This window comes from Pagrus pagrus, assembly GCF_965226575.1.
Source record: "Pagrus pagrus genome assembly, chromosome: 10".
NCBI classification, from domain to species: domain Eukaryota; kingdom Metazoa; phylum Chordata; class Actinopteri; order Spariformes; family Sparidae; genus Pagrus; species Pagrus pagrus.
This window is the reverse complement of record NC_140194.1, coordinates 19,035,954-19,062,651: the sequence shown is the minus strand read 5'-3', so window position 1 is coordinate 19,062,651 and position 26,698 is coordinate 19,035,954. Positions and strand designations below refer to the sequence as shown.

General features: G+C 42.0%; 2 protein-coding genes across 4 annotated transcripts; one reads left to right on the top strand and one right to left on the bottom strand.

The window, feature by feature from the left end:
* Window positions 1–226: 226 nt before the first annotated feature.
* hapln3 (hyaluronan and proteoglycan link protein 3) lies at window positions 227–6,553 on the top strand. Of its 2 annotated transcripts, none has more exons than XM_084364596.1 (5): window positions 227–306; window positions 1,081–1,246; window positions 2,882–3,280; window positions 3,401–3,703; window positions 3,935–6,553. In XM_084364596.1, exons 2-5 carry the CDS (start codon window positions 1,099–1,101, stop codon window positions 4,210–4,212), a joined length of 1,128 nt encoding a protein of 375 aa, XP_084220722.1. In that variant the 5' UTR covers window positions 227–306; window positions 1,081–1,098; the 3' UTR covers window positions 4,213–6,553. The 2 variants fall into 2 exon arrangements, with proteins under 2 accessions (XP_084220722.1, XP_084220721.1); XM_084364595.1 differs by having other exon boundaries at window positions 241–306; window positions 1,084–1,246.
* A 1,980-nt stretch (window positions 6,554–8,533) lies between these two features.
* acanb (aggrecan b) lies at window positions 8,534–25,421 on the bottom strand. Of its 2 annotated transcripts, none has more exons than XM_084364481.1 (19): window positions 25,372–25,421; window positions 19,517–19,595; window positions 18,663–19,046; window positions 18,151–18,325; window positions 17,745–17,872; window positions 17,341–17,634; window positions 16,886–17,140; window positions 16,510–16,684; window positions 16,082–16,209; window positions 15,697–15,990; window positions 14,559–14,648; window positions 14,268–14,396; window positions 13,108–14,160; window positions 12,851–12,964; window positions 12,536–12,694; window positions 11,780–11,862; window positions 11,557–11,701; window positions 11,109–11,291; window positions 8,534–10,715 (listed from the first exon to the last, which is right to left on the bottom strand). In XM_084364481.1, exons 2-19 carry the CDS (start codon window positions 19,587–19,589, stop codon window positions 10,624–10,626), a joined length of 3,954 nt encoding a protein of 1,317 aa, XP_084220607.1. In that variant the 5' UTR covers window positions 19,590–19,595; window positions 25,372–25,421; the 3' UTR covers window positions 8,534–10,623. The 2 variants fall into 2 exon arrangements, with proteins under 2 accessions (XP_084220607.1, XP_084220608.1); XM_084364482.1 differs by lacking the exon at window positions 25,372–25,421 and adding an exon at window positions 25,233–25,279.
* Window positions 25,422–26,698: the final 1,277 nt, after the last annotated feature.

Here is a 26,698-nt window from a genome sequence, read left to right as displayed (position 1 = left end):
AGAGGTACACTCTGTTTGCTAGTACTACAGTGTGGTATTAGTACTACTTGTACTGAAGTGTCTGAATACTCTGTCCACCGCTTACTGTCAAGAATGGGCCTATTAGTATCATTACAGATGTTGTATTCGGTACTCTGTTGTACGGGCTCGTGTATAATGACGTCACTGTTGGAGCATCAAAGAGGATGCCTGTCCCGTGACGTCACCGCGCGTGAGTGTCGGGACGGTCCGGTGAGCGCAGAGACAGACAGCAGAGGATGAGAAGGGGATGAGCTGAAGACACGCTGGGCCGACAACTGCTTATCTGTGAGTCACTTTTTACGACTTTACACTTTTTATTCCCCACAAAGAGACGCTCATGAGGCGGATTTAAACCGGAGATGGTTCGCTTATTTTAGTTTCGAGGCTGCAGGCTGTGTGGCTGAATGTAGAGAAGGTTTGATTCAGCTGGTGAGCAGAAAGACAATGTTTATACTTAAGTGAAAATGCGGCTCATTGGGCGTCAGAAAGACATGAAACACGATCCTTTTTAAAATCATAGCTTCACTGAAAAACAAAGAGGTTAAATGAAAATAAAGTGGGAGAGAAAACTGCGAAGAAAGAAATTAAAAGAGGTTATTGTCTAATGAGATGTGAGAAAAGGCATGTGGTCGATCTACTGTGGCTTATAAGTCATCACGGTGCGTTCATGTTTTTTTTTTTTGTCCATCTTGACTGAGAAACGATTGTTTGTATTTACTATGAAGGAATGTGCGGGACAACAACAACAACTGTGGACAGACTCAATTAATAAATGCGTGAAGAAAGTAGCTCGTTTTCTCTGTGACATTCACAGTTTTGAGGATAAAAACAGAATTTTTTATTTGTGAAACTGGATTCTCATCACTTTTATACCACAAGTTATACAAGTCAGGTTATTGTAGTTATTTTGGGAAAAGGCTCATTTCTTATTTTTCCTTTTATTTTACTTTGACTTTTACACGAACAATGCAGTCTCCAGTCTGTGATTTTTCCTCCTGGTATTTATGGCAGTTGAACAGAATAAGGAGCACAGTGTTTATTCTGATCCTTTTCGTTCAGCAGAGGACAGACAGCACGATGCTCAGTCTACTGCGCCCCCTACTGGCCACCTGCGTGTACCTGCTGCTGCTGCTGCTGCTGCTGCCCGGCGGTCAGTGCAGGATCCCCGCGTACAGCAACGGCTTTCACTACCAGGACATCAGCAATGGGAACGGAAACGGAGAGAGTAGGTCCTCCTTTGTGTGTGTGTGTGTGTGTGTGTGTGTGTGTGTGTGTGTGTGTGTGTGAGTCACAGATCAACTACATGCTTCGTTTGTTTACATCACAACACCTGCATGTTGGGGGAAGACAGCTGTAATTAACGGAGCCCAGGCACTCAACCCAGTTATGAAAACAAACTCTGCCAGTGATTGATGTGGTTTGTAGTCTTCGTCCTGTGTGTGTGTGTGTGTGTGTGTGTGTGTGTGTGTGTGTGTGTGTGTGTGTCTGTGATAGAGATTTTTTTGAGAACTCTACCTTCAAACAGAAACTGTTTGTTTTCTATTTGGGGCCCCTTGTCTGGCCCCGTCTTACTGATCCGTCTGTGGTCGCCCTTAGTGTTTCCTGTTCCTACAAAACAGTTAAGCATGTTCATTTTTGTACACTGGTGAGTGTGAATAGTTTATGCTGTATACAAGAGGGGTGATTGATGAGTTCATGGCCTCAGGTAAAACAAGATTTCTCGTTCAACACAACTCTTGGAGTGATTATGCACAAAGTTTGAAGTTAATAACTTTTGTGGTATTTCTGTTCCGGTAATTGAAAATTGCAAGTCAGCACTGTCCATAGTCAGTGGTAATGGCTGCCGTTCAGGAATGCTGATTTGACACCCTCAGACTACCTTCACCCCAAAATGAAGAAAAAGCTCAGAGGTCGTCATTTTGACTGTGATAATTACGTTAGCGCTGCTGTGGACCACTTCCTGGAGGTCTAAGACGCCGATCCGTTTGCTCCATTACCGTTCCATGAAATATAAATGTGCTTGATTTTCTGAAATTGACTCCTTCTACCTCAGGTCATGAACTTATCAATCACCCATCATTCAGTACTGTATAGAATTGGTATAGTCATGAAACTTAAAGAAAGTTTAGGCCTTTGTCACACATTTAACACATCATATCAGGGAAAGTACTGCTACTGTAACAGGCCTAAGGACGCATGATATATACATTTTCCAATATTGACTTAATAAGCACAGCATCTACACACACCACAGTAGTTGTCAGTATGCCCCTTAAAGTTGGTTTACAACTGCAAATATATATACATCTATAACTTTTATTTCACTAGAAAGTCACATTGAGATTAAAATTTATTTTACAAGTGAGAACTAGCCAAGACAGGATCAATATAACAGCATCACAGACATGACAAGACAACTACAACCTTACATCAAATCACAATAGCAGCAGTAAGCATACAAATACATTTCATAATATAGTGCATAAAGCAACAATATTTACGCATGAGTGAAGCAACTGCAGCTGGCAGTGACCACTTCTGTTGTTCTGCAGTTAGATTAATTTAAAGATACAAGACTGTCAAGTTTAAGCTTGGCATGCAGATCACTGCAGGACCAAGGACCAAAGTACAACAGGTTGGATTATAATATTGGTACAGTATCGGCCATGAGAAGCAGAACTAATTATTGGTATCGGCTGAAAAAACTCCATATTGTGCATTCCTACTACTACGTTTCCACTCAGCAAGGATTAAAGGCACAGACCAGAGAGATTTAGCTTTAGTCATCATTGTAAGAAATCAGAGATATGATTCTACTGTTTGACACATGTTGTATTTTCAACACTTGTATGTTTTCTAGTTTACTTCAACGGGGTTCGTCTGCACGTGGAATCCCCGCAGCTTGCAGTGTCAGCCACCAGGGGGAGCAGCGTCACCCTCCCCTGTCACTACCACTACGAGCCTGAACTGGCCACACCACGCAGGACCCGGGTCAAATGGTCCTGGTTGCCCGCCAACATCATCGGTGCTGCTGTTTCCCCTGCAGCCTCCGCCAGGGAAACTGAGGTTATGGTCGCCATGGGCAACCGTCACCGCAGCTACGGCAACTTCAGGGGCCGCGTGCGTCTGCGACGCTCTGCACCAGGCGACATGTCTCTGGTGATCAATGAGCTGCAACTGAACGACACAGGAAGATACCGCTGTGAGGTGATCGATGGCCTGGAGGACGAGAGTGTGACGGTGGAGCTGGAGCTGCAGGGTGAGGAGTGTGTGTGTGTGTGTGTGTGTGTTAAGTGTATTGATGAGGGTGAAATGTTACAGTAGTGTCATTTGGAAGCGTAATGGAAGTCTTGTATTGAGTCTTCTCTACTCTACACAGGCGTGGTGTTCCCCTATCACTCTCAGGAAGGACGCTACCATTACAACTTCTTCGGGGCCCAACAAGCGTGCCAGGATCAGGACGCCACCCTCGCTACATTTGAGCAGCTCTTCACAGCGTGGGAGGAAGGGCTGGACTGGTGTAACGCTGGCTGGTTGGCTGACGGCACAGTGCAGTATCCAATCACAGACCCACGTGCAGGCTGTGGGGGTGTAGACTTCGCTCCTGGCTTACGCAGCTACGGGCAACGGCATCGACTCCTCCACCGCTTTGATGCTTTCTGCTTCACCGCCTCCGTCAAGGGTAAGTATGACTGTATGTGAACATTTTTAAAGGTGCACTATGTAGTTTTGGGGAAGAAAATTTAATCAGAAGGAAAAGAAACTGAACAAACAAACTGACCTTAAAGGACAACACAATTTCATTTTGTTTACTGTTTTACTTTGTTTATATGTGGCGGACCCTGCCACCTTTCTAGCTTCAAACAGTGTTCTGGGGACCTTATTTTCCTCTGATGATTCTCTCCTGCTTTAGGGAATGTCTACTTCTTAAAACACCCGACCAGGCTCAACTTCACCGAAGCGGTCCAGGCTTGTGTCAGTGATGGAAGTCAAATTGCCAAAGTGGGCCAGCTGTACGCCGCCTGGAGGCTGATGGGATTGGACCGCTGTGATGCCGGCTGGTTGGCTGACGGAAGTGTCCGTTATCCTATCACAAGGGTCCGGGCTAACTGCGGCCCACCAGAACCAGGGGTGCGTAGTTTTGGGTTCCGCCCACCGTACCTGAAATTTGGTGTCTACTGTTATCGGTAGATGCCGTGGCTCAATACCAACCCATTCTTGCAGTGTACTGGTTCAAAGCTCTGTGTGAGAGGTTAGCATTAGCTGTAGCCTGGAATCAAATTAGCAGTTAGCCAGTTTGTTCATTTCTGAGCTATTTTGAAGCCTCTTGGTTTAATCGCTCTCCACCTTTATAAGACTGTAACTGACGTCTCAGTATTGAACTTTATTACCAGTCAACAACTGTTAAACTATGAACATCCGTCATGTGATGCTACTTTTACTTAGACAAAATGTCTGCACTATATGGCCATAAGTATGTGGACACGTGTAATTGTTGTTGGCATTAGTACACTGCTACAGCAGATGTTGGGTGATTAGGTCGGGCTGCAGGTGGTATTTCAGTTCATCGGTGTAAGACCCGGATGAGGTCAGGGCTCTGTGCAGGCCTGTTTTTTCACATCAGACTCTGAGAACCATTTTTTTATGGACGTCCATTGGTTCATGTGGGCATGTCATGTTGAGATAGAAAAGTAGATTTTCTAAACTTTTCGAAGCACGCCGTTGTCTAAAATATATACTGTACAGTAGAGGCCAAGCCCTGACCATGAAAAACAACCCCAGAACAAATGCACATGAACGTATGTTGGCAGGTGTGTCCACATATTATTGGCCATATTGTGTGTAAAAAGAAAAAAAGAACATTTTCTTGGATTTAGATTATGTTTGCTGCAAGCTTTCCATAACAGAACAAATCGAGCTACAGACGGGTGACAAAGTAAATGAAAACCCTGATTAAATGAGTGGAGAAACATCACAAACAGTGGCTCTGTTCTGGTGTGCCGGACATTTTGCTGGCATGGTTTGGGTCCACTTTTCCACCGTCACTCTTGGCCACGTCGAGTCAAACAGAGCCGCACCAATTTGCATTTCCAATACCAGTTTTACTGTGCTGAGTTGAGCTGCGCCATGTCTGGGATGGACCCTCTCTGTGGTGGGGCCAAAGCATGCCTGTGCTTCTGCTTGGAGGCAAAGTGGGTGTGCTATGGCCTCCAACCCTTGACGACCCCAGTATCTCCCTCAAACGAGTGTGTGTTGCGGGACTTAACTCATGTCTGTGCATGAAAGTTGTTTTTAAAGTTACTGTGTGTTCAGCTCATAGTAGCTTCTAACTGAATCTCTGTGGTTTGAAGTTTAGTTTCTCTCCGGTTTCCACGTTTGTACTTTTAGATATCTGCTGTATTTTAGTGCTTCTTGTTAAGTTCCTGCTAGGGAAAACCCAACATTTCCTGATTTTGTTGTTTCATAATAAAAGCTTTGAAGTAAATACACATCAGAGGACTTTTATTGTGAAGAAATTATAGGAAAGGAAATGTGTTTGTCACCAAACTAATGGCTATTCTACATTAGTACTGCGGGAAGGAAGAGTATTTACTGACCACTATTCAAGACAAGCGCATCATTAGTTTAAGACACACCTTCAAGCAGGTAGCCCTCTTGTAATGGAAATGCAAATCCCTGCCGCGCTGGGCTGACGTGCCGAGTCAAACCGAGAAAGGCCGAGCCAGCACATGTGTATGGAAAAGCCCCGTCAGAGCCACATCAATACAAAGTTGTTCTGAGTGATCACCTTTATCCTATGTGAAACATTTCTATCCTGTTGTGCTGTTTCATCCACTAGAGCTGCAGACTGTTGTAGAAATCGATGCCGAGGGTCATTGAAGCTGTTCTGGCAGCATGTGGTGATCCAACCACTTACTAAAACACTTAATGTTGTTTTTTTTCTTTAATTTATCACCCATCTGTAGTTTTGCTTTAAATTCTTTCATTTCAAACTCAGAAAACCTTCTTATTCAAATGAATTCACTGCACTCCAGCCGTACCTCAGTCTGTCATCTATCCTGTATTTATTCAACATCGAACATCGTCTTTGTCAGCAGTGTCCTCCAGAACAATGCAGTCAAACAGCAGCAAACATTTAAATATTCAGTTTTTCAAAGTGCCTTGCAAAAGGGCACCTTAATGGTTGAGCATTTTCCTGTCATCTCTTTCCAGTTACTTCCGCCACCGACTCTTTTTGTTGTCTTTCTAACACTGTGAAATTTACTGGAATCTCTGTTTGTCTCTTGAAATATCTGTGTTTCCCATTTTATGAAATATAAAGCATCTCTTGTTCCTGTTTCTGGGTGACTAAGGGTAGTGCTCTGTGATGGAGAGTTATGAGTGAGTATTTGTATTGTTTGTAATATTTAAACTACCTTGTTTACATCCTTTGTGGAAGAAGAAACAGTGTTTCGTTACATACATGTACCTTTTGTTGTTTTTCATCATATATGTCTATGCATTTGTACTATTTTCTACAAATAAATAAAAACACCACTGAAAACACATTTTTAGGCTCTGATTTTTAGCTGTATGCTAACATTAGCATGCTTGTGGTTATCAAGTTAACAACTTCTGGATGGTATTATGCTCTCAGTTAACTTATCATATTGACATGCTTACAGTCAGCATAATGCTAAGGTTAGTTAGTGTGCTGGCATACTGCAAAAATAATATACATACAGAAGTTAGCATGGCAAGATGCTAACATTTAACATATATTTAACATGTTAACATGCTAACATTAGGATATTATGGTATATGTTAGGTGTTAGCATGAGCATTTATGAGTACACATGAAGCTGACAGGATTTCAACATAGTTTTTTAGGCAACCTTTCATTAATTTGTTACGCTGATCAAAACGGCGATGTGGGCAGAGACGAGGAGTGTGAAAGTACTTAAGTAGATTTTTCAGCTACTTTACTTGAGTATTTATTTTTCAGACAACTTTTTACTTTTACTAATTACATTTTTAACACAAATACCTGTACGTTCTGCTGCGTAAACTTTCTAATCAGGCTTGTTACTTTAGTTTGAATGGATTTGAGGGGAATTATCATTTGATGCTTAACCAATCCAAAATGTCGGCATTTGACATCCTGGGAATGATGCTCAACAAGAAACTATCTTTTATGGTGAATTTACAAACAAATCCTACTGATTCTACCTTTAAGTTTAATAGTCTTTGAATTATATTAATACAACGTGAGGTTCAGTTAGCTTCCCACGGAAACGGCAGGTAGAAGTGTCCTTCAGTGGGATACTTTACTTTTATACTCTAGAGTACTTTTCAGAGCCTGTACTATCTTACTTTTACTTGAGTAAAGAATGTGTGTATTTTTGCTACCTCTGGATACAGGAGGTGATTTGGAAGTCTGGAAGCAGAGTAGAAGTGTTAGAAATGTTGACTTGTCGGAAACGCTGCATGAAAAGTCAGGATCCCACCAAAGTAATCAGGATCTCCTGGGGCCCATCTATTTATCATATTTCATGTCAATCCATTGTGTGCTTGTTGAGTGATTCATAGAAATATGCGCTGAACTGACATCACACGCAACATGTTCGTAAATCTTTCTTGATGCCCTTTTATTCTTTTTTCCGATTATGTTTTTCTCAGGTCCTCTGACAGGTCCGCTCAGGTCCGCTGGTTGGTGGATGCTAATGGGTGCCGTACAGTTTTACTTACAGTTCAAACAGGAATGCCAGGGTAGAGAGGTGCGATGGGTCACTGACCCATACAAACAGCTACTGTATGTAAACAGCGTCACTCTGTCTGAGTGCAATGCACTTTTAGATGAGTGGAGTCGAACACGTTGCTACGCCCTCCCGCATCCGGGTGTGAACAGAAGTCCCAGTGATTATACGGCCAACCGGTTTTATAAACACGTCCTATTTACACCTGCTGGCCAAACATGAGTGGACACACACACACACACACACACACACACACACACACACACACACACACACACACACACAAACACACACACAGATTACATGCCTACACACTACACACTGCCACATATACATCAGATTAATTCACACACATGTACAGTGTGGCTGTGCAAACACACCACTTACATGCATATGTGTATATGCAACCACACATGTACTTATATACATTCAAGGCTTCTCTCCCTGTTACACACACATAGAGCTGATCTGTTTGCAGTGACTGTAGTGATGAAGGTACTCGCTGTCGAGGCTGATGAAGGACCTATTTACTGAGTGTTTTTTCACGGTCGGGTTCCACAGGAAGGTAAAAACAAACTAAATGCCAGGTTTGTTCCTCTGGCTCGGAGAGTTTACCTCAAATTTAACAGCTCCGGGGAAAGAAAACGACAGAAAATCTCTGTGTGTGATTTTCATAAGTTAGGTAACACACAGTGCAAAGAGCCCTGTACAGTTGCTTACTACAAATTGTCAATGACCCCGGGGTAAAAAGTGCACACAATGATTTCACAGAGATCGATGATTCCAAGTTTTATTTGGCACAGCACAGTACAGCATACTGCATGTTCACATCAGGATTCGGGATCTGTCTGTTTGCAGTGTTACACATATTTTGGTTTATTTGTCAAAAGATAAGTTCTACACATAGTTGCTCACATGTTGGTGTCATGTTGGAATTTGAGCACATCCTGTAGAGTAATAGATTTAAAATTTCGTCTTCATTCATGTATTTATTTGTACAAAACGTACAATTCTTTAAGCAAGCTTGGTGTTTCTCTTTGTGGCCTCGTCAGGCTCACTCATCCACTTTAATACTCTGTAATGTGTTCATTGAAGTGTGTGTGTGTCCATGAAAGTACCGTTTTACTGTGTGCGCGGTTGCGTTTCAGTGTTTGTGAATTTTCTGTGAGAAGTCAGATATGGACACGAGTATCTGCTCTCAAAGTTGAAGCAAATCTTGACCTTTAAAAGGTCATGGTCAACATTTTAAAACCTCCTCCTCCACCTCAACCCTCTTCTTCTTCTTCTTCTTCTTCTTCTTCATCATCATTTTAATAATTTCTACTGCTTTCACAGCTTCTTTTCGCTACAATTGTGTCGTTTCTCAAGTTTTAAGAAGTATTTCTATTGATAACACACGTGAAACACAAGCAATAAACCTCTGCAAAGATGTCTGAGGGTTTACTATAAAAATCCATTTGCGTCTTCCTGTCAAAACCAGTCATGCCTACTTGATTAGTATCTGCAACTTACCAGTAAATTAAACTAACAAATCAACAAACAGGTTGATGACGAACTGATTGAACAATAAAATCGTCTGATGCGTTATCGACAGATCCTGCTGTTCAGAGAATTGTAGAGAGAATATTTACAGTGAGATGTATAATTGCACGATTCTCACATCAGACAGTGTTGACTGTTGAGTGCTGAGGTTGTTGATTGCTCTTAAGAAGTCGCAAATATAAACCCCAACCTGCAAAACATCTTTTGCAACAGGTGACCCACAGAGGTCGACTTCCTGGAGGCTCCAGCTGATTCAGCGGTACACAATAATTCTCACTTGTTACTCTGTATGGTTTCCTTGCCATGTGTCAGCCACAGATGAGGACTGTTATAAATTTAATGTGGAGTTTTTTAAGGTGCACTTGATTCAAATGATTAGCACTGAAGTGACTGAAGACACCCAAAAGTGCACAAGTGCCGACTGTTTGAATCCAGGTCTGTTGCAGTGACTTTAATCACGTCTTGAACTTGGATTTCTATTCATCATCAAATGGGACAGCACAATCATTTCAGTACATCTGATACTGCGGTGGTGCGGTTGATCAGTGGTTCTCAAACTTGAGGTTGTGACAAGATAATGTAGGGTTGATTTATGGTATTAAAAACCAATTTCTACTGCACCAATGTATCAATGTATTTGTGATTTTATGCAAGACTAAGTTTCTGTAAGCCTCAAATAAAACAGAACCGAATTTCCACCGTCCTCCATCATTTAAGGGCTCACAACCAAAAAGTTTGAAAATCACCGTCCTCGTCTACAATGTAAGAAACCGTTTGTTTCACCGGCCTGAAGCGCACGATTGTAGTCATTAGAGTTTAAGACCAAATAAAAGAAATAAAAAACACTAAGAAACACTAGAAAAATTGCCCTAAAAATATAGCAAAAGTCTATGTAACAATGTGTTTTACTTCAGAGAATCCAGCTGCAATTGAAAACACTTCTTTCAGGGGTTGTTTTGGACTTTGTGTGTCACTCTAAAGCCCCTTATATCTCTACTTTATCTACCTTACTTTGTGTGCAGTGCTGGCAACTGTTTGCAGAAAAATGTCATGTTGTGCATTGAAATAATACGCCCTAATACTGGGTCACAGCTATAAATTAGACAGCATAAATACAAAGAAAACTGCCTTCAGAAGGTGCAGAGTGACACTCAAAGATCCAAAACGTCAGTCAGTTAAACTATCATTGTCTAAATGTGCTTTAGTGTGTTTATATACATGGTCGGGACTGTTATCTTTTTGGTCGGGCATTTGCATTGGTGTCCATGCTTCTTTGCAAGAGGGGTCCTTTGTGGCTCTCTGCTGCATGTCCTTTCATTCCTGCTCAGAGCTGCTTCCTCGTTTCCTGTTGGCTGCTGACCCCTTTACTTCTCCTCCTCAGGGATCTTTTGTGTAGCCTGTTGCTGTTGGTGCCAGCTGGGGGAGAAGAGGTTCGAATACTGATGACATCATGTAAACACGAGCTGCCAAAAGACTTATAAACTACCTTGAATTGACTTGTGTTGTTAAAGGATCCAGTTCAAAAGCTACCGTGAGCTCTTCATCAGTGTAATGTTGAAATGTTAGCTCTGCGGGAGGTTTTCTGTGTACAAAACACTAGATCACTGATGCTGGCTGACTTTCACACATCTTACAATTTATGCCCTGTTTGTTTCAAGGTTTTAATCTCCCTACATTAGTATTGGTTCTCCATTTCGACTACAACTCTGGTTCTTGAATTAAGTGAATTTCGAGTAGTCTCTCATAGCCAGACCTCTCCACGGCCCTCTGAAAATAAATTCATATTTCAGTATTTCCCTGAAAATTTACCTTCTGTACATTCCACCTGTGGCTCCTCCCACTGTCCGTCTGGCTTGCAGCGTATCACCGGCAGGTGGCGCTGTGTGTAGCCCGCGTCACACTGGTAGCGGACTATAGAGTTGACGGGGTAGCGCTCTCTGCTGCCGCCCATGGGTCGGCTGTGTTCCACCTCAGGGGGAGCTCCGCACATGACTGGAAAAGAAGACAGGCAACAGATAAAGAACAGACATCAAGTGATAGTTAAGAAGCTTTTCCTGGTCGTGGTTGGTAGTTCATTTTTATCCCATGACCTCGATCGAGATTCTTGTTGTGGTGCTTTGGTTTAATCCAAAGTGGTTCAGAGTAAAACAACATTTTTGTTATTCCAACTGTATGTTCCACATCAGAGAAAATTTTACAACCAGAAAGAATTCAATAACTTCTTGACCGGACATACATTGTAACTCAGTAAACCTACCAGGTCCAGCCTTGCAGGTGAAGGGAAGGTGGTAGTTACAGGGCACGTCGTTCCACTGTCCACCCTCGTGCCAGATCATCACCACACAATCCTCTCCGGAGTTGAAGTAGTTATCTGGCTGGTTGGGCCTCCAGTTCTCAAAAGTCTGAGGAAGTTACAAAGACAATCAGTAAAAACATTGAAAAACAGATTATGTAGAGATTTGTGAAGGAGCCAAACTCACCAGAGGACTTCTGTCTGTCCAGCGGAACTCATTCTGCACATCTTTGTCATTAAGTCCAATCCACTGGTAGTCCTGACCGTTGGCTGCAGTGCAAAGACATTTTTAGCTTTGAAACAATTTATTCACCACGTCCCCTCATTCTATCTTTACATCCCACACATAACTAGTATGTAGTAGTATTAAGAAGAAGAAAAATGAATCAGCAATAAGGTCCTGGGTTTGTGAACAACCCAGTTAGTTAGGGAGCTGTTCAGGGGTGCAGCCTGCCTGTCGCCCAGTCGATGTAGGATGGAAAATGTGAATAAGATCAGCGTGTATAGGAAGAGATGAATGCATTGATGAATTTTGAATTTCACCTAGAAAATATGTTTTACATCTCCCTTTTAAAGTAGTTCAAAGAAGCATCATCACTCCAAAAGTAGTTTTTTGCTATTTTAAAAAACCTTTTCTCCCCAAGTTTGAACGCTTATTTCCCTTTACTGCACTCCATATTACATATAATATAAAGTACTACCGCAACACTTATCACATATATCTAGAGAATCTCTACAGCCAATATCTTGAAACCCTATATTAAAACTCACAATAAAACAATTTAGATGGATAAAGAAAGAAAGATGGATAAGAAAAATATGTATTTTCTAATTTTGGAGTGAACTGTCCCTTTATAAAAAGGCATGCTTGCATGCTTACAAGTTTGCAAATGCCACTGATTGCCCAAAGACCAGCTAGACACACACTCACACATTTACTCACAGTTGACAAACTGCTGCTCCTCCTGAGAGCTGATGCTGACCAGGTGGGCGTTGAGCTCCTGACAGCGTTGCTCGGCCTCAGACCAGGTGTCTCTCTCAGTAAAGTGGAGGTAACAGCTGCCCATGAACTCCAACCAGCCTTCAGCACAGCCCTGCACAGCTACACACACAAACACACACATCACAACACATTAAGACAAACTGAAAATAAATGAAGGATGTCATTTCTATATTGGTATCAGTTGACTTCCTTTAATTATCAGCTAAATGGCTTTAAAAACAATGTGCTGTTTGTTGCAGTAGTTTGGTGACTCACGTGTTGAGCAGTCTGCACCAGTGAAACCACTGGGACACTGACACACAGCGACACCTCCCTGCACAGAGCAGGATCCTGAGCTGCAGGGGTTTGGATCACAGGGGTCTGCAGAGGCTGAGAGTAGAGAGAAAGAGATTTAATGACTGATTATGTCATTTCTGCTCATCAGTGGTGCTGCACCGAAACACTGAACATGTTTTTGGCTTTATGATGAAGTATTTATCAACAGTATTACAGTAAACACCTGAACCACATACCTTCCACCAATTCAGGCTGCTCCACAACAGCAGGGGTTTCCAGTGACATTGATGGTGCTGTGGTTGGGCTGGTGTAGGCTGCGTCTGGAGTCACTACGTACTCTGTAGGTCCTGCACGGACTTCCTGACTCTCTTCCCAGAGTCCTGATTGGCCGAGACTCTCAATGTGCTCATTGTAGGCGGTTGGTGTTTCATGAGGGGCTCCACTTGCTGAGAAATGCAACCTCTGGTCCAAAGTGCCGCTGAATTCATGATGAATCCCTGACCCACTTCCCTCCCCGCTCACCTCCACAACCCCCCGACCCTGCTCAGGGTGGCGCACCTGTGGCGGTTCGGTCACTTCTATCATGTCGTTGTCTGTTAGGTAGATGACATCACCACGATGCTGGAAAGAGTCCCCAGAGGCAGAGGCACTGCCTGAGACACCAGATGGGAAGCCACTGTGGAACCCTGATCCAAAGGGGCGATATCCAGACACCTCCTGCTCACCAGACTGCTGGACTGTGAGGTCAACGGCACTGTGGTCAACAAACGAGATGCCAGAAAATCCACCAGACCCTGATGCAGACACTCCTCCTGATCCGGATGCACTTGATTCCAAGAAACCTCCACTGGTTTCAACGCCTCCCTGTCCTAATTCCTGCTCCGTTGGCTTTTCGTGTTTTGACACCTCCACCATCTTCCCATCCACTATGATGATAATCGACTCTCCACTGATGTCCCCACCTTCACTGCTAAAACCTGATCCTGATATACCAGAGCCAGAGTGTTGTCTGTCAGGGCCCTCTCCAGATCCAGATGCACTACCCAGTTCTCCAGATGTGAGTATGACAGCACTTCCTCCTTCTGCCTCCTGTGGACCTCCAGAGGCAGATTCTTCTCCGGAGAAGACGTCAGTGTGTCCGCTGAAGATGACTTCCTGTCCTGAACCAGAGGAGTCAGCACCGCTGGCACTGGAAGTGCTGGACTCCACTGGGATCTCCCCGCTAGCTGAGTGATCAGCTGAACCAGAACCAGACTCATCGACAGGGAGTGGAGGTAAGATGGGTTTCACTGTGGGAAATGTGAAGAATCCAGACAAGAGTACATTAGATGCTCAATACAGATTGTGTTATATTGTCATGTTTGCAGAAAGACACTTTTCATTCACACTTTCTTACCAGGAGGGGCAACTTGATGAGTTGTGATGGTCGTCTTGTTGATAAACTCCTCTATTTCAGTAATATTTACACTGGTTTCAGTTTCATTGTAGGTGACGGTAGTTTCAACTAAGGAAACAGTAGTTTCAACTACAGAAAAGCAGAAAAAACAAAGCTGAGATGATGAATGTGCACAGAAATATCATTGATGATATTGATGAATGCAAATTTAGGCTCATGTATTGTGAAAATATTCAAGATCAAGCCTTGTAACAAGGACTTGAGAGAACAGATTTAATGCATCCGTCTTACCTGTGGGAGCAAAGTGATCAACTGCGACTGTTGTCTTTTTGATAACATCCACCGTCACTATTGTCAGATTCACACTGGTTTCAATTTCAGCTGAAAAAGACAGAATGAGATAACAGATTAGTTAAGCAAGAGTAAAAGAAATAAGTAATTTGGCAAAACGTACTACTTATTTCTCATTACTTTTAGCTAATTTTTTCAACCATTTATCCCTGGTGTGTGACTTTGACTGAACTTAAAGCAGCTGTAAGCAATATTTGTTTTCTTTTTTAATTAGAATAAGTGTTAAATAGCTCTATAGTGTTAGTAACTAATGTATCTCCTTCCCCTGTTCATGCAGTAAAAGAGAAAATACATTTCCAGTATCCCTGCCCAGGGAGGGGATTGCTAATTGCAAAATGGACAGGAAGTAAGCTGAAATGATGACAATGCTCTTAACCCCATTGAGGGACTTAGGGCATCCACAAGAGTCCACCAATGATTGCCTCTGATTTCTGGCTCAGTTGTATGATGATAAATTAGTTGAGCCTTCTCTCTTCCTACAGTAAAGTATCTCCTGGGGTACAAATACCTCTGACTAGGAATCACTGCAATACAGTATCACGTTGTTATGATGAATTGAAATGAATTCTGGCAAATATATACTCTCGAGTTTCACTGTCTAATACATACACAGCTCTCTATGCATTGTAAACATTTGTGAGCATTGTAGCTGGATTTAAAGAGAAATTGTCTTGTGTTCCTTGTACTTTTACTACATAGCTGTGCATCACACATTGGCAGCCGTCAAATAGAAACAGTTTTTATTTTCCAAAGTCAATAGCCAGAAATCACATAAAATAAAGTTATTAAACTGTGCATAACTATATAGTCGGTTTGTGATCACTTTCTTCTAAAGAATGTAAGATGTTAGGAGAGGCATATCATCTTATGTTAGTGAATTTGGCTGACAGGAGAGCTGTTTAAGAAACAGTTTGTACTTTATTGTAAGTTTCAGTGTGACTTGTCAGGTGGGCAAATGTACTGTGTACAGTATCTATTTGCCTATATCCCACACTTCTCAGCTCTATATGATTTTGAGATGTATGTGTTTATCTTACCATTAATATATAACATATAAACATGACTACATCATTCCTACCTTTAAAACAGTAGGCGTCGTAGCGTGAGTGCTCATCAGGAAATCCTGTCTGGTTGGGGAAGGCGTAGATGATCTGGACCCCGACCTGACCGCCTCCACAGTGGGACCTGGCGGTTGTGATGGGGTAGCGGACGCTGCGGTCCAGCAACCAGCCTGGACGGCACTTGTCAAGCCCTTGTTTCCAGGCAGCGTACAGCTGGCCAGTGGTGGCCAGGGTGGTGTTTAGTTTCTGACAGTGCTGCACAGCCTCCTCATAGGAGAAGCTGTCATAGTCACTGGTGAAGAAGACCTCGCCTGAGAGGAGCATTTACAAGAATTCAGAAGAGTTCAAGCAGATAGGAAGATAGATATATGTGTTTAAATATAAATTCTAATAAATCCTCACCTTGCAGACGTTCCACATAACAAAACACATCATAGAGTTCAGTAGCTGGCCTCAGGCCGTAGGATCTGACTCCTGGGAGGTGTGGCAGATTCCCAGCACAGTTATCTCTGGGCGATACGATGGGATACCTGAGCATGAAAGAGGATGTTGATACAGCTATATTAAGGATTTGACTTGCTGTAATATTCCTCCAGGAATCTGTTTTTTCATACAAAATAAACCTTTTTCATTAAGCAATTTTAAATCCTGGAGTTTTGAAATTTTAGAAAAACAAATTCCCCCATTGAGACAGGAAGAGCAATGGTCTTCAAGATGTTTTACAATTATTTGATCCCATCACAGTTTTACTCCGATAAGTAGCCTGGTCCAAGAACAAATTTAGATATTTTGCAGGGGAGAAAATAATGATATCATTGCCTCCAGCTCACCTGACAGTCTGGTCGCGGAGCCAGCCAGCATCACACTGGTGAAGGCCTTTCTCGAAGGCTGCCTGCAGCTGCTGAGGGCTGGCGATGACAGCCCCAATATTTTTGCAGGCCTGCTGAGCCTCCAGGAAGGTCAGAGTGTAACGACCAGTGATGGGTCGGTAGTGGAACACCACACCTGGGACATGAGAGTGAGGGAAGAGAAGAAGCACAGAAGACAGAAGGAAGGTGAACTGTCTCATTTTATGGTATTTATTTTCCTTTGAGCTCAGCCTACTTTGTTCAGTTATCTTTATATCCTTATCATGCATTTTTCCCCAACTGCAGATTGTGGTCATTTTTTCATATTTTGAACATTCATAAGTCATTTACAACTTACCTGTGGGAGCCATTGCAGCATCAATGCCCGTCAGATCGAGTCCAGGCTCACGTATCACAGGAGTCACTTTAGAGTATGTGTCCGTCACACTGGGCGGGACGGGCAGTGGGGAGAGTGTGACCACTTTTCCACCACTGAACTCCTTACCCTCAGATGGAGTCGTGAGGCCCGGGTACACTCCAGGAGCAGGTGTCATGCGGATGATGTCTGGGAAAGGGGTAGTCCTCATGGGCACAGCACCTACATCCTCACCAGCTGAGGACACAAGATTGCAGACAGTTCTGAAGCCTTAGTGAGGAACACCAGGTTAATGTTGATGGTTTCAGTGCTAGAATAGCAGATATATTGAAATCTTAAAGAAGAAATCCATCCTAAATTAACTTTTTTACAGAATAAATATGAATTATTTTGTCAACAATGAGAAGATTTTCTCTTGTTCTCCATTAAGTGTTTACCTTGGAAGCAGATAGCATCATAGCGAGAGTCTGGGTAGGGGTATCCTGTCTGGTTGGGGAACAGGTAGATGGTTCTCACTCCCAGGAGCCCCCCTCCACACTGAGGCCTGGCGATGTTGATGGGGTAACGCACACTCCTGTCCCCGAGCCAGCCAGCGTTACACACATCCATGCCGGCCTGCCAGGCCAGGTAAAGCTCTCCGGTGTTGGCGAGCCGAGCTCCGAGTTTAGCACACTGGTCACCTGCTTCATAGAAGCTGAACTTCTCTACAGACATGGAGTAGAAGACTCTGCCTGGGAGGAGAGAGGACGACACAGACGACACACTGACATGACAGTCCACAGCTATGTGTACAGTGCAGAGGGTTCATGTGGGTCGGGTAGCTTTTGTTAGATGAGTGTACCTGACATCTTCTGGGCAAAACAGTACACATCGTAGGTCTCGTTGACATCTCTAACTCCATAGGTTCTCACGCCAGGGAAGGTTTCCTTGTCTCCATAGCAACGCTCCCGCGGCTCCTGGATGGGGTACCTGGAGAGGTGAGGAGAGATGTCAGTCAGCAGATGGACTTTTTCTAAACAAACATCATGTATGTAATATAATGTTAACAAAATTATGATAGTTATTGTAGCCCAAATCAGGGCTCATCCTAACAAAACTGTGACTGTTTTACATTGTTCAAACATCCTCAGTTGGACTGTCCCATTAGATCATCAAAGTAAAATCCCTCTGGATAAGACAGTGTTAAGACTATGGTAAGGGTCAGTGTGTTCACTGAATGGGTGGATGGATGGATGGATGGACACTACCTGACAGTCTGATCAGAGAGCCATCCAGCATCACACTGGTGGTATCCGTCATCGTAAGCAGCCTGGAGCTGTGCTGGAGTGGCGATGCTGGCACTGTTCTGGATACAGGCTGCCTTGGCCTTCTCAAACGTCAGGGTGTAGCGGGTGGAGATGGCTCGGTAGTGGAACACAATACCTGTGAGACACAGAGGAATTTTTTTATTTTATGAGCTAATTTTTAACATTTTTGTTTTAATTTTTTCAGACCTCAACTGCCACGATGAGACAGTGGGCTTGATTAATTCATTAATTTATTCTATATATACTTCTTTATACCCAACAAAACACCAATATAGTAGAATAATATTTAGGAAAAAGTCTTAAGAACACCTGTAATTTGATGCAAAACATGTTTGTAGAAGTTTAAACTTTTTTCTAGTGGGGTAAAAGATCATCTTGTTTACCTTTAGTTTGAGAGAACAATTGAGATACAATTATAGGGGCTGTTTCAACATTGATGGAAGTTTGTCTACCTTGAACCTGGATCTCCACAGAGTCATAGTTGTCCTCAATGCCGTGCATCACCTCGCAGCGGTAGATGCCAGAATCTTTAGACCTCAGCTCTGTTATCTCGATGGTGGCGTCAGTAGGTACCAGCGGGTAGTTGATCATCGTCACTCTGTCCAAATACTCAGTCTCCACATGAACTTTTCCCTCTGACGCCACCAGGATCGTGGTGACTTTCTCCTTGGTGACGTAGGTCCATTTGATGCGGTGGGAGAGCGGGGCGACAGTCGGGGCTCCGGGGTCATTGACGGTGTTGTCCTGGAAGTAGCATGGTACCACTACCTTACTGCCCAGCAGAGGATGGAGAGGCATCTCCATGGGGATGCTGACACGCAGTGTGCCATCCATGTCTGGGGTAGAGATAGGTCATGATTAATTAGTTAGTCTTCTTATTTGTCAATGACGATACAACCTAATGTTTTGGCAACATCTCTTACAGTCATGTGAGCTGTGGGCTACATACATAGATTTTACATTATGTTGCTTGAAGAATATTTAGATAGAAATAGCTAATCTTCTCGCTGATAGTCTCTCTTGCTTATGTAGGTCGTATAGAGGCATCAGTATTACATTTAGACTGTAATTAAGTTCTAATCAGATAGTAGATAACATAAAAAGGACAATGACAGGACTAATGAATCCCTTTTTATGCAACAGCATTATATTAATTTCTCATTGTCTTAAAATAGTCAGGTTTCCAAGGGGTCCTGAGACGGGTGTTTAATTTCTATACAGTGATGATGAAGATAAGAATCCATTCAATGAAACTGAAATTCAACAATTGCTACTGAAGTTTTCAACATTTTTTTTCAACACTCACCGTCCTGGTCTTCAAACGTTATTGTTGCCGAGATAAGGGGCAAGGACACACACAGCAGAAGCAGAGGGGTCATGGTTACCTGAAAGAATACCCAAATGTTTGAACAAGATAATTAATGACAGAAAAGACAGGCAGAGCTCAATGCTACAGAAAGTCATTTGATGTTTAAGGTGATATTTGGTCTTTATATAACTTACTGATCACAAGTCGGCTAAAATTAGCACAAAGAATAAACAAAGGGAGTATACAGAGGGAATGTAATAACTACCATAAATGCTGAGTGAAATGCTCACACAAGTTTGAGAATGAATAAGCAGGTTTATTATCATTTCCTCTACTCCTGAATACCACTGTTCTTTTCCTAACTCCTTTGTGCTTACATTCATACTCCATGTTATCCAGGATATTCAGTAAATTTGGTTATAACGTCACCCTCATTAGCTGCAATGGAAATAGGACGTCAGGAGTCTGTCGTATCATTTGGAAATACCATACATGCCCAGTTAGGAATGAAAGCCCCTCTGTCTCAGTACACAGGAAATGTCTTATAGTAGTAGTTCTAAAATAAGGTTGAGAGGGAGAAGTATTATTCATTCGTCTCAAGTGCTTTTCCATTTGTTGAAAACTAATTAAGAAATTAATGTTGAAATGAGGCTATTTTTCCACCTTAAAAACATTTCAACACGTGTCCTTGTCTATTTGTCTGTGTGCATACAGTATATTTATAGTGTCTGTGCATGAATGAATATACATTCAGCAACTGTCATATTGTTTTCTGTATCTTAAATATTAGGAGTACATCTGTTTGCTCAAATATAAGTTACGTATATACTGTATCTGTGTTAAAGCTGCTATGAATATGCTTCTATTTCACTGACAATTGAAATGGCACGGCTCGAGGGATGGTTGGTCTACCGCTTTGGTTCAGACCGAACATGTTGTACTGACATCCATGTTCCCCACAGGATGGATTACAACAGCTTTGGTGATCCTCTGACTTTTCATCTATCGCCATCATCAGGTAAAAAAAAAAAATTGTGTCCAGTACTGTGATGAGCAAATTCCTGCAAAACTAATGCCATAAGCATCAGCCTTGGCGTTACTGTATACTGTGCTATACCACGCTGCTAACTAGAAAATTCTAGCATGCTAACATGCTAAACTAAGTTGTTGAACCTCATACATCAGTACGTTAGCATTGTCATTGTAAGCATGTTAGCACACAAGTGTGGTGTGAAAACCTGAAACCTCCAGTGCACAAACACTGAGAATAGACTTTGCAGCAAAGTAGGAGACAGTGGTTAAACTGTGAAATTAAGCATATTTGCATATTCATATATTCTGAATATTTTTATGAGAAAGACAGAATGGGTGCCATTTTAGGGATTTTAATGTGGTTATAAACAAGTTAGACACATTGGAGAATTGTTATACATCCCTTTATACACATGGGGAGGTTATCTATAAAGGACAATGATCCATAAAGAGCACAGACAGAAAACACAGAAAAAGTAACTGTTTAGCTCCTATGGTGGAAATCCTCTGAGGGTTTTTAATCTGTTTTTTGGTTACAAAAAGTCAAATTTGACCCTAAATATTTTTAAATATTTGCAGCCATCAACTTGATTCCAAAAACATCAGCTTTGCTATCACATCAGTCAAACCCTGATGACCACACTGGTTACTTTCTCTCAACTTTCCACTGCTGTGACGTGCAGCACCGTCAAACAGACAAACCGTTGCGAGTCCCAACTGAACCCTCATTGTGCTGCGTTCACAAGCCCCACGACAGGCTGCAGAAAGCACCCGGTTCATTCCAAACAGCCACATGGAGACATTTACAACCAATAAACCTGAAACCTGAAGCCCACAGTCTGAGGAGGTAAAGGTCAAATGATTCAGCATAAACATAATCATATACGTTTACTGTAAATACACTGGTGGTAATGCATGGCACATTCATGTGGCGTTTATACTTTATGTCTATGTGTCTACTACAAACTATATGAATGAGTGTGTGTTTACGTGTGTGTGTGTGTGTGTGTGTGTGTGTGTGTGTGTGTGTGTGGCTGACATTCTCAGAGATCCTCAGATCCAGGATATACAGCAGGACTGATATTTGCCCTGCTGTCTAAGATCTGTCTGAGAATGGAAGTTGGCCCAGTTCAGGAGGAAACATAAAATACCACACAGCATATGTAGACAGAGGGACAAATCCACCCTGGATTAATCACACAGTGTGATGTTCAGTCCATCCGCCGATCCTCTTTGTGATGACATATGCCCCCCACTTTTTTGTGTTCTCAAATGGAGAAGTGATTGGGACTTTCCCATGATCATATCTTCATTTTCAGGCTTAACTTTTCCCAACTCTTCTGGAGTTTTACCATATTAATATTTTCCCTAAATTACTTTCCAACAACAAGCAACAACCCATGAACTTTGCATGTTCTGCAAGAATAAGAGAGTTTTGGTTCAAAATTGGCGTGCCTATTAAGGCTGAATGATTACAGCAGGGTTTGCATCCAGCCTGGGCCTTTTGCTGCATGTCATCCCCCCTGTCCCTCTCGACTGTCACAGTCGATGAAGCTGAAATGCCCCAACAGTAATCTTACAAAAAAAATAAAGTTGGTTCCAAATGAACATTTTCGATCTGTAATTTTTAAGGGTTATACACCTAAACCTGCTTATAGATTACATTTTTGATTTCTTTTCTGTTTCCCTCAGAGTAGCAGCTACCAATAACACGGGACAAAACATGAGTTTCTTCATTCATTTGGAGACATGACAGCAGATAAAAAAATGTGGCAGACTGTCAGCATGACTGGATCACCAGTGGCAGACAGAATCGCATTATAAAAGCAAGGTTTAAAGTTGCAATATGGAAGAATTGTCCACGCGTCAAATTCATAATCCAAACAAGAAGGGGGCAGCACTCACTGTAACTGCTGTTAGCTAGTAAGCTCACTTAGCCATGCAACCAGTGCTCTTTCTGTCAATTTTTTTCCCCCTGTTGAAAGGTTGTTTTTTTGTTCTCAGTATGGCAAGTTTTTCCTCACTAGTATTGAGTGTCTAAGGACAGAGGATGTCGTTCACTGTACAGATTGTAAAGCCCACTCTTGACTGGGAGGCTCGGGGCAGCGGGGGAGTGTTGTGTTGTTTGTTCTGCACAATACATTAATGTCTTTGATATATAGACAGAGCTGTAATGTCTTCACAGTCTGTTGAAAAAATCTTACACATTGCACCTTTAAAGGGAACCAATCCAAACACTGATGGTGTCTTTTTATAGCCATTACATTATACAATCTACATTTATTTCATATTGATACATTAAAGCAAAAAAAACCTGTATCTAATGCCAGTTGAACAGCTTCTGAAAATACATCTCACCTTGCTGCAGTGATGTAGCAGTGTGTCTGTACAATGTGACATCACTGTTGGGTGTGGGAAAAGAGCGCACTCCTAACCACACCCATCAGTGATGGTGGAACTTGTTGAAACTCAACCAGAGTTTCAGCCTCATATTAAGTTACTCCTTGTACTGGAATGGTGTGTGTTTTTAGAGTTACTGATAATGGATAAATATAGAGGATATCTATGAGCAAAAAGGTAATTTATTATATTTCCTTGCTGTGCTTTTGCCTGAAATGTATGTTATTTTACATCACATCCCATTCCTAAGTGTTACTGTCAAAGTTGGCTTCCGAAAATGGATAAAGAAAGACAGCAACACCCAGCTAGCACTGTACTCACACCCTCACAATGTATTAACACAGAGAATGCCAGCTAAAACTCGAGCCAAGCAAACCAGAACCTCAACTCCTTACTTCTCACTATCCGATCATTGAGCAGATCCCCGTCTCTCTTTAAATGCATAATTTACACTGTGGCCTCTTCATAACGTGCACTAGCATTCGCCAGGCCAGGTCAGCCCCCACTCCACAGTGTGTTCATTCAGTCGGTGGGGTGGCTGCAGCTCCCCTGTTCGGTCGCTGTGGTATGTTCCGCTCCCAGCTGAGGTGGAGGGCAATAAGGCCTTGGTCTGTTCCAGCAACGGACAGGGGCAGGGCCTGAGGCTGCAACCTTGCCAAGGTAAACACAAGGCGGGCATCCAGGGGAGCACCCCCCACCACCACCACCACCACCACCTCCCACCTCCACCCACTCTCCTCCAACCCTCCAGAGTCCCTCAGAAGAGGAACAGAGTTGACATTGATACCGTGTGCACTCACAGAAACACAGAGTAACACTCATAGATCACCAAGGGGATGTGTGGGAGCGCACGTCCGATGGCAAAGACGTGTGTGTACACATGTCGGCATTGACACGTACTGTACGGCCTGTGTTAGAGAACACACACAGACTCTTGTACAGTGGAATGGAAAAATTCATATTCACAGGTGCTTGTGGGTGCATTAGTACATGCCTACATACTCAGCAGTCTATCAGAGAGACGTTTGAGCAGCTTGTGCACATTAAAGTGTCAAACATTCAAACAGGCCGTCGTCTCAAATGTTGGTTTAGTACCTTCAGCATTGTCTTAAATACGAAAAGTGTAAAGACCTTTGCTTTAACTGAACCTTCAGTTAAAATTTCTGACATCTGAAAATTACAATTCATAACATGCACTAACACAGCCTGATGTTACCATAGTAACAGGATGTCACTCCCGACAGTAGTTTCCTATATTGCCATAAATAACACTTTTCTACTGCTCAGATGCCCCACTCACAATTTGAATTCACAAGCAAAATATTATTTTCCTGTTTTTCCATTAAAGACGCGTCTGGCACCAGTTTGGAAATTGATTATATGAGAATGTGACAGCGCTGGATGTATGATTACATTTAAACCATCAGAGAGACTGCATTGTTGCTCATTTTATTTCTCGATCGAATATCTTACTCCAAGTAATGCCATTAGTGGTTCCCAACTTGGATGTTGGACCCCTACAAGGGTTTGTGTTCCTTGCGGTCTTAGATGATAGAAAAGCAGAAAAGCATGTTTCGTTTTAAGGGTCACAAGACAGAAAGTCTTAGACCACAAATCACTACACTGATCATTTTAAAAGTTGACAACTATTACCAAGTATAGTAGACTATTGTTGTATGTTATAAGTTGTATGAGCTAAAATGTTTTAAAATTTTGCAACGCTGACTTGGTTATTTTGAGGCAATCGGTTTCCCTCAATGTTTTTTTTAAGGTAAGTCACTTACAGAAAAATGACAATGGACATATTAAGATGTGATGAATTCAGACACTGAGTGAGTAAGATAATTCACTTATGTGATACAAGTTCATACATGCCACTTTCCGTCCAGGGAAGCCATCCAGAATGCAAACCAACCACTAAATATAAGTAATTTCCATATTCAAGATAGAAATGTTCCAGTTTCTTGCTCTTGAAATTCTTATTTTATTAAACATTTAATATTGTTATGGTAATCACAGCATAAAGTTAGAAAGCGCAGGGAAAGTAATCCACCAAATCAAACATCAACAGAAGTGAGTTGTTGAGAGATGCTGACTCCAATAACACCTCACCAGTCAACTCAGCAAAACTTATAAACCACAGCAGACTTCCAGCAAATAAGTCATAACTCCCACAGCAAGATGAGTAAACTAAAGCATCTGATCACATTTTAGTCTCATCTGATTTGTCTTCATTATAATTTACTTCCCAGATACTGAAAAAGAAACTTCAAGCAGTTACCTTTGCTTTGACATCTGAGTTCAGTACCTCAACCAAATACCTGTCCCCCAATCAGAGGATGAAGAAGAGTCAAAGTATCCCCTAAAACCCCTTCACAATATTCCTCGATAGGGACTCCAGAGGTGAGTTGCAAACGTACCGTTGATGCTCCAAAGCTCCCAGTGCCAGCGACTCCAGGGGCCTCGTGCTCCTTCCTGAGTAGGAGAGCAGAAAGAAGCTTTATTCAAACTCTACCACACATTTAGATGTTGGAAAGAGAGAGAGAGGGAGGGAGGGAGGGAGAGAGAGATGTGGTCCTCTCCTGCCAGTTGGTGAGGTCATACAAACAGCCGTGAATATCAGAGCTGAAGCGCAGAATCAGACAAAATCTTTAAAAATAGCTGAAGAAACACTTGCTGCTCCTAAACCAATGACAGATTATCCAAGTCTTTCTGCAGTTATTAGTTTGAATGAAGGGTAATGCTGATATAATAGAGCATTTAATCTATTAATGTAGTTTCAATATAGGTACGGTTTATATTCACAGATATTATTTATTTATTATGTTTAGTATCAATGAAGCCATTAATACTTACAGTGTCTGGTTGGTCTTTGCTCAAATCTGTTGCACTGATCTGCTACTAAAAAGTCATTCTTGCGTAAAAGTAAAGATGTCGTTTTAAATGCTTCTTTGGTAAAAGTGAAAATCACACATATGAATCGTATTTGAGTAAAAGTATCTGATATTAAATGTACTTAAGTATCAAAAGTACAAGTAAAGTATATTAAACATATATTAACATGTATGTACATATATACTGTATTCTGACTGATTATCAGATCTGATATTCAAAAATGTTCTGTCTTTTTTAATGCAGATAAAATAAATGCTAGTTTATGCTCTGATGCGGCATGTAATGACCACCACTGATTAATGGAGCTTGCTGTCTTTTGCTCTTAAGCAAAGTGGATTTGCAGAAACACTCACTGGTCTTTCAGCAGTTATAACAGACAGGACATCATAGCAACAAGGCAGTTTGGGAAATTGTCTGGAAATATAATTATCTTTCGTGTGCACTGAATGAAAATCATGTTCAAAACATCCGTCATATCTTTGACATCAGTTTAAATAAGGTCTGTTTCACTAGTGATAGTTAACTGAACTGTTGTTATGGTTCCTGACGATTTTGGTACAATGGTCACATTATGAATATGTTTGTATAGAACAAAAGCATTTCTCCTGTTTAATGTTCTGTTCCATCATGTGGAAATATGGGATTCACAGTGCTTTGTCAAAGAACTTAAGTGTTGTATATACACTGAACAGCCACATTAACATTAAAAGACCTGTCTACAAAATATAAATTAATATAATTGATTATCTTGTTACAATGCAATGTTTTGCCAGGAAACCTTTGGTCCCGACATTCAACAGCACACCCCAATGGTAGCAGAAACTGCTCAGGATGCGATGATTTAGGTTTTGG